The sequence below is a fragment of the Mobula birostris genome, chromosome 28 (assembly GCF_030028105.1).
Source record: "Mobula birostris isolate sMobBir1 chromosome 28, sMobBir1.hap1, whole genome shotgun sequence".
NCBI lineage: Eukaryota > Metazoa > Chordata > Chondrichthyes > Myliobatiformes > Myliobatidae > Mobula > Mobula birostris.
Genome location: NC_092397.1, coordinates 32,255,815 through 32,264,221, shown reverse-complemented (window position 1 = coordinate 32,264,221; position 8,407 = coordinate 32,255,815). Strand labels below are relative to the sequence as shown.

At 47.0% G+C, this 8,407-nt stretch overlaps 2 protein-coding genes and 1 pseudogene across 2 annotated transcripts; 2 read left to right on the top strand and 1 right to left on the bottom strand.

Moving 5' to 3' along the window:
* The first annotated feature begins 404 nt into the window (after window positions 1-404).
* Window positions 405-763, top strand: LOC140189300 (histone H4-like; annotated as a pseudogene).
* A 660-nt stretch (window positions 764-1,423) lies between these two features.
* LOC140189204 (histone H3) lies at window positions 1,424-1,834 on the top strand. The gene has a single exon (XM_072245896.1). It carries the CDS (start codon window positions 1,424-1,426, stop codon window positions 1,832-1,834), a length of 411 nt encoding a protein of 136 aa, XP_072101997.1.
* A 904-nt stretch (window positions 1,835-2,738) lies between these two features.
* Window positions 2,739-3,389, bottom strand: LOC140189203 (histone H1-like). The gene has a single exon (XM_072245895.1). It carries the CDS (start codon window positions 3,387-3,389, stop codon window positions 2,739-2,741), a length of 651 nt encoding a protein of 216 aa, XP_072101996.1.
* Window positions 3,390-8,407: the final 5,018 nt, after the last annotated feature.

Genomic DNA, 8,407 nt, shown 5'->3' with positions numbered 1-8,407 from the left:
CATCTTTTAACCCCCCCTCCCTCCCCCACTCACATGTAAAACAATCAAACCCAGGAATGTTGAGCTGCCAGCCCTGTCCATCCGATGACATAAAACTCCTAATGTTGAAATAAACTCATTTCAGCCCAGCAATCCCACCATGTTTATTAGCCTGACATTGGCTCTCGTTCTTTTCAGACTGTGTGTGAGGGAGTTTTGTTTTTCGCTGGAGCGCTTCGTGTCGGATGAATCGTTGGAAATTGGCGGTTGTGGTAAAGTGAAGGCGGAGCTGGACGATGAGAGGCCGGTCTCGGCTCTGTCCGTCACTCTGACTCTGTCTCCTCCCCTCCCCGCCTCTGTCTCTCTGCGCGTTTCTCGGGCAGGTCGGGGCGCTGTGTATAAAAGGAGACAGCAGCAGGCAGTTTGTCAGTGAGCAGCGACCTGAGTGAAGCAGCATCATGTCTGGCAGAGGGAAAGGAGGCAAAGGACTGGGCAAAGGCGGAGCCAAGCGGCACCGTAAAGTGCTCCGTGATAACATCCAGTGCATCACCAAACCGGCCATCCGCCGTCGCTCGCCGTGGCGGCGTCAAGCGGATCTCGGGTCTGATCTACGAGGAGACCCGCGGGGTGCTGAAGGTTTTCCTGGAGAATGTGATCCGGGATGCGGTCACCTACACTGAACACGCCAAGCGCAAGACGGTCACTGCCATGGATGTGGTGTACGCTCTGAAACGCCAGGGCCGCACTCTCTATGGCTTCGGCGGCTGAAAAACTCCCACCTCCTCCCGAGCACAAAACAAAGGCTCCTCTAAGAGCCACCCACCGCCTCACAAACGGAGCCGTATCCACAGACTTTTAATTATTTTTTATCGATACATTCAGCTGAGTTGCATTTGAAACAGATTGATCGATTCCGCTTGAAACATACTGCAATTCTGCCTTTCCAGTCAGTGATTACCGCAAAACCTGCATTAGGATCGATTTTAATCCTCTATCAGTTTCGAACAGAAATCAGTTCACTCGTTTAGAGAACGATTCTGCAGTTGTGAATTTAAATCTTAACTGAGGAAATTAGATATTAAATTTATTAAATGAAACTGAATTTGTATAATTCGGCATACAATTAATTGTAAATAAAATGTAATCAAGCACCGTTGCTGGGTGGTCTTCAATTGCCGGGCGATTTTAAATTAATCCGGCGCCAATCACTCTGCATGAATGAAGTCCGACCACTCGGCAAATTTTTATTTGTCGTAAATTTTTATTCGCCGCCAGCCTACAGGAAATGAATCAACCAATCGCAGTAAGGAATCTTAATAGACACCTGGTTCAGCCAATCAGAGGTGAGGGGCGGACCCTTTCCAAAAGTATAAAATCCGTCCCGAAGCACGTTTCGTCTATCTTGTTCCTGTATTTCAGCCTGTGTTGCCGGTTCTGAAGGAGAATGGCCCGCACCAAGCAGACAGCGCGTAAATCGACCGGAGGGAAAGCTCCTCGCAAACAGTTGGCGACCAAAGCGGCGCGGAAGAGCGCTCCAGCCACCGGCGGAGTGAAGAAGCCTCATCGCTACCGGCCCGGCACCGTGGCTCTGCGGGAGATCCGGCGCTACCAGAAATCCACCGAGCTGCTCATCCGCAAACTTCCCTTCCAGCGCCTGGTGCGGGAGATCGCTCAGGACTTCAAAACCGATCTGCGCTTCCAGAGCTCGGCCGTCATGGCCCTGCAGGAGGCCAGCGAGGCTTACCTGGTCGGGCTGTTTGAGGACACTAACCTGTGCGCCATCCACGCCAAGCGAGTCACCATCATGCCCAAGGACATCCAGTTGGCCCGCCGCATCCGCGGGGAGCGCGCCTAAACCCAGCCTCCACAACAAGCACAAGAAAAGGCTCTTTTAAGAGCCACTACCACAGCAAAGGAAAGGGCTGTCGCTTGCTGATTATTAGTGACGATCTGCCTTCCTGATGGGGTTGTTCGGTTTTGCATTAACTGACCGCAATCATCAGCTGTTCTGTGCCGACAGGTTAATTCAGCGAGAGACAGGAGATGAACGCGCTCCCTCCCTGTCAGGGTCTCATCTGGCCCTTCACTTCTCCCACAAACCTGGCATGTACAGCTGCTGCGGCTGTTACCGTTTTGTTTGCTTTCGACATGCCCGGCTGTCCTTGGAGTGGGAGCATGCGGTCGCGATGGGTACAGTGGGAGATTTCCGAGAGCGGTAATTATATATTTTTGATTTTATTCTTGTAAATGTTGTGTAAATAAACTTTTGTAGCTGGTACCTGATTGAAGGTCAGTCGGCAAAGTCGCCGGGTAGGTTATCATATATCTTCCCCCTGCAGTCCATCCCCAGAGACAGATCCCTCTCTCAAGACGCCCCCTCCCCTCTCACATAGGTTTCAGCAGTTCCCAATCAACTCAGCTGAATCGGGCTTTGGGATGCGAGGTGCGGAATCTCAGTCACGCTGTCCTGGAGCGGGAGAAGGAACTGGGCCTACAGACCACCCCACCGGTCTCACTCTCTCTCAGACACACACAACCCGAGTGAAACGCAGTGTTTCACTTCAAATCTGGGACGTCAGGGCCGCTCTGAATGTCAGAGAGGTACCGGGAATATCGGGTTTTATGCGATAAGTTTCCCCGTAAAACTCAGTCGGACCCGGCACGGGAATCACAATATTCATGATCAGCTCTTTTCTGAGATGTGGGTGGCTCTGAGAAGAGCCGTTGGGTTCAAACACTTACAAACCGTATATCTTAATTCACTTTTTGACTGCTGTCTTCTTGGCCGCCTTCTTCTTCGGGGCTGCGAGTTTCTTGGGGCTCTTTGGCTTCGACGCCGCTGGTTTCTTAGCTGCCGCTTTTTTAGCCGCTGGTTTCTTAGCTGCCGCTTTTTTAGCCGCTGGTTTCTTAGCTGCCGTTTTCTTAGCCGCTGGTTTCTTAGCTGCCGTTTTCTTAGCCGCTGGTTTCTTAGCTGCCGTTTTCTTAGCCGCTGGGTTCTTGGCGCCAGACTTCTTGCTTGGAGATTTCTTGATGACAGATTTCTTTACCGATGGCTTGTTCGCTTTCTTCACCGCTTTCACGGCACTTTTTCCTTGACCGGATTTAAAGGATCCCGAAAGACCCGCGCCCTTGGTCTGAACCAAGGAGCCGCTTTCCACTCTCTTCCTGATACACATCCTGATCTGGGCGCGACGTTTCCCTACATCGAGACCGCTGCTGGTCAGAGCCTTCATGATGGCCACAGCGGACATCCCCTTCCTATCGCGACAACCCGCCACAATCTTATCGATTTGTTCGCTCAGCTTGGGACCGGCTGGTTTGCTCCGGACAGCCGCCTTCTTCTTGGGAGTCTTCTTTGCGGCGGCGGGTGCGGCTGGAGGAGCCGTTTCGGCGGGTGCTGTCTCGCTCATGTCGGCGACTCTGGAAAATCCTTCTCACAATCAGACTGAATGAGAACTGAAGCGAAAGGCGGCGGCCCAGAGCAATTTAAAGACAGCGAGCGGACGGGGCGGAGACATCCTGCTGTCAGCTCCCGGAGACTTCATTTTTCTGTGTTTCTCTCTCCTCAAAAACTCTCCGATTCCAATTAAAATCGGACACTCCAGAGACTCAGACTGGTCCTTGTCCGTCACTGAGGCCGCAAAATTCGCCGGAAAGAGAGTTTAATCGGGATTAAAGGTAGCACTTTCTATTTTAACCCGTTTGATTACTGCACTGCCCGCGATCCCTCTCCATTTTGTTGACCTGTTCTCTGCTTTTCGGCTGAAATTTTGAAACTAACTAAAACTTTGCGGTTAATTCCCGCTTCGGGACTGAGCTGGGGAGTGGGGCGATCCCATAACAGAGAAATCTTTTCTTTTTGTACAGGAGGCGCTGGGAAATCCGGCGATGTGTTCGGACCCACAAACACAGTGATACTCGTCTAATCGCCCGCCGCTTTAAAACACTCTCTTTGAATCAGCAAGTTAGGCAGCATCAATGGTGAGAATAAACAGTGGACATTTCTGGCCGAGAACCTTCATCAGGACTCTGGTGGGATATGCTGCCTGACTTGCTGGGTTCCTCCAGCATTTTGGCCGCGTTGTTCGCCATTCCCAGAATCTCTTGTCGTTATGCTGACACAATGTTCACATCTGCACCTTCAGAGGCCTGTACTGCTGTCAGAATAAAACAACAGGTTCCTCGTCATATAACACGGTGATAAATCTGATTCTGATTCCAAGGAATAAAGGACAAAGGACATTGTCTGACCAAACTGACTATGTAACTGAGAACCTCGGGTCCGGGAAATATACCTTGGAAATCTTTTCTACACTTTCCCCAGTTTAACCACGTTTCCTATAATGGTGACAAGAGCTGTATACAAATCGGCAAGTGTGGCCTCCAGTCATTTACACAACTGTGACATAATGTCACAACTGATATACTCTATCCCCTGACTAATGAAGACCAGCATGTTAAACCCCGTTCTTCACCACCCTGTCTGCAAGTGACACAACTTTCAATGAACTGTGTTCACTTTACCCCTAAATCTCTCCGGCCCATTCCAGTCCCCAATGACCGATCATTCATAGTGTAAGTTCTACACTGGTTTGACTTTCCAATATGCACCGCCTCACACTTATCTGTATTGAAATGCATTTGCCACACTTGACCCTGTTCCCTAAGTGATCATGAGCACCCTGTAATCTGCGACATCCTTCTAAGTAAAGTTGAGGGAAGTTACTCCAACTCATTAATAAAACTTTTGTGCACTGGCATTGATCAGTGAAGGTGATTAGTATCAATTTCAAAATCATGTTCATTATCACGGACATATGTCATTAACTTTGTTGTTTTGCTACAGCAGTACAGAGCAATTTCTTAAAAAAAAAGTTAAAATAAGAAATACAGAATAAACTAAATCGTGTAAAAAGAGGATCAGGGAGGGGTGTGAGTCCGAAGATGAGAATAGGAAACCTAAAACCTTGTCCATTCTTGCCTCTTTTACTCTTCATATATCTGAAAATAAATCTTTTTGTATCTTGTTTCTATTATTGGCCAGTTACTTTCATAATTCATCTGACTTCTGCATATTGTTATTATAGTTCTGTTTTTTTTTAAGTTTCCCATTCCTTTAGCTTCCCATTAATTTTGGTGATATTCTTTGCCCTCTCATGTTCTTTTATGCTGCCTTTGTCTTCTGTTGTTAGTGATGGTTGCCTCATCCTCCCTTTTAAATACTGTTTCTGCTGAGGGATGAACTGATCCTGTGTCTGCCAAATTTCTCCTGGAGACTGAAACTTTTCATACAAGGTAATCTGGGAAAGTTGAAATGCCCAACTGCTGTAAACTTGTTCCCATTACCCCTCTGTGTGATTTACTAATATGTCTGCTGCACAATATCTGAGCGGATTGGGAGGCCGGCGGTATAATCCCATCAAAATCATCATTCATCATTTTATTTAAAACCTATACTTACAAGACCTCATCAAAACCCCTCTTATTACACTTGTTGGTCTCCTTATTCAAAGATGCAACATCCCCCACCCATAAGGTAGCTTTTAAATGTTTCCCCTTCATCTTAAACAATTACCCTGTAAATTTAGGCTTCCCTACCCTACAAAAAGAGTGCTCACCTACTGATTTTGTAAACCTCTGGACGGTCACCAGACAGCTCCTTACTCTCTCAGGAGAGAGAAAGAGAGTCCCAGTCTGTCCAGCTTCTGCTGATAATTAAAGTCCTCCAGTGTCAGTAACATTCTCATCAAACTTCCCTCCACACTTGCCAGCTTCATGACATCTTTCCTGCAACTGGATGACCAGAACTGTGCAAAATACAGTCTGGTCTCACTTTGACTTTTACAGCTGTCATACGGCATCCCAAATTCTCTACTCAGTTCCCTGATCAATGAAGACAAATAGGCCAAACACCACCTTCACCATCCTGACTACCTGTGTTGTCTCTTTCAGTGAATGATGTTTCTGTATTTCATGGCCCTCTTCTGTAATACTCTCCAAGGGACAAGAATTTACTGTGCAGATCCTTCCCTGGTTGAACTTCTCATAATGCAACACCTCAAACTTGTCCACATCAATATCCTTCTGCCATTTTTTGGCCGACTTCCCCAGTTAATCTCCATCCTATTGTACTCTCACACAATCTTCACAGTCCACACTACCACCAACATTGCTGTCATCTGCAAACTCACTGTCACTACAATGTCAGAAAATTGTTAATGTAGATGACAAATGACAGTATGAGCACCGATCCCTGTGACTGTCACTGGTCAGAGGCCTCCAACCTGAATAACAAGCTGCCATGACCACCCTCTGTCTCCTTCCACCAAGACAAGTATCTTGTCTGGCATCCCCTCTGCTCTAAATGTGTAATACAAAAGAAATAAAGATTAAATCAAAATATATCTACCTATGGCCTACATCTCTCAGAAGAGACGAAACCTGAACTCCCCACTCCAATTCTGGCCCACTCATACAATGACCGCTCTGGTTAAGTCTAACTTCTTTTTATTGGATCTTGCCACGTTCCAAATTATGGGCAATCAAACATTTCCTCGGGAACTGTGACATGCAAAATGTGCCAACTGCCCAGGTTCACTTCATCAAACTCCCTCTCCTTTCACATAATCTGATGACTGTGTGGGACTGTGGCACTCAAAACTGTGGACTACAGGAAACCAGAGTACATGCCTGCACTGTTCTACAAGGCCACAAATGATTAAAAAAACATTGTATAACAAACACTGGAATTCCCCAACTGAGATGAATGGGGAGGCCGGATAACTGAAAAGATTCAAAGAGAAGGAAGATAAATGTTTTGTAAAATCAGGGAAGTGGGATTGACATACAAGGAAGGCTGATGGCAGATCAGACTTTATATGGAATTGTGGGTGAGGGACGAAGAGGACACACTGGAGGGTTCATCCAGTGGGACAATGTGGATAGAGCTCAGGATAAGAGAGGTGCATTCACTGATGGGGTTATACCACAGGCCTCCCAAATGCCGGCAGGAGATAAAGGAACAGAAATGTAGCAGGTAATGAAAGATGTAAAAGCAACAGGGTAGTTGCAGTGGGTGACTAATTTCCCCAATGTTGACTGGGACTCCCTTAGAGTCAGGGGCTTAGATATCACCGAATATGTTAGAAGAATACTGGGATGTTACTTAACATAGAAGTGGATAGTCTAACCCGGGAAGGGAGCCATAGAAACATAGAAAATAGGTGCAGGAGTAGGCCATTCGGCCCTTCGAGCCTGCACCGCCATTTATTATGATCATGGCTGATCATCCAACTCAGAACCCCGCCCCAGCCTTCCCTCCATACCCCCTGACCCCCATAGCCACAAGGGCCATATCTAACTCCCTCTTAAATATAGCCAATGAACTGGCCTCAACTGTTCCTGTGGCAGAGAATTCCACAGATTCACCACTCTCTGTGTGAAGAAGTTTTTCCTAATCTCAGTCCTAAAAGGCTTCCCCTCTATCCTCAAACTGTGGCCCCTCGTTCTGGACTTCCCCAACATCGGGAACAATCTTCCTGCATCTAGCCTGTCCAATCCCTTTAGGATCTTATACGTTTCAATCAGATCCCCCCTCAATCTTCTAAATTCCAACGAGTACAAGCCCAGTTCATCCAGTCTTTCTTCATATGAAAGTCCTGCCATCCCAGGAATCAATCTGGTGAACCTTCTTTGTACTCCCTCTATAGCAAGGATGTCTTTCCTCAGATTAGGGGACCAAAACTGCACACAATACTCCAGGTGTGGTCTCACCATGGCCTTGTACAACTGCAGTAGTACCTCCCTGCTCCTGTACTCGAATCCTCTCGCTATAAATGTCATAGAAAACATTGTATTGGGAAAAGAGCCTGGCCATTGATAGAAGTTTCATTTTGGGAACAGTAAATAAGGACAAGACTGGACCCGGTGGTAATATGGTCATTTGGGGTACAGTTAATTGCAACTGTCTACATTGAACATGTAAATGATGTTTAAAAGCAATCGGGTCAGAATTCAGACAGAACTGTTTCTATGAGGAGGAAACACAAGGATGGTGAAGTCTGGCAGAGGGGCATAGTGAGAGATGTTATGAATTCAGACTGAAAGAAAATGAAGGATAAGGAATATTTCAGAAGTAGAAATTGGAGAAAGCCCCTGGCAACATGAAACAAGTAAGAGAGAAGTTAGAGAGAGAATCAGAAGTGTGAAACGGGAAGAAGAAATAACTGGTGAGAAGGGGCACTGCGGAGAGGGTACGACAACACAAGCACAGAGGAGAGAGTTTATGTCTGAAGTGTGCAAGGGACGAAACCAGTACTTCTCATCAGTATTCATCAGTGTGGTCATGGAGGATAGTGAGATCAGAGAAGGGAATGCTGATATTCCAGGGCATGTTGTTCCTCAGGCAATAGAGACAAATTATAGACTG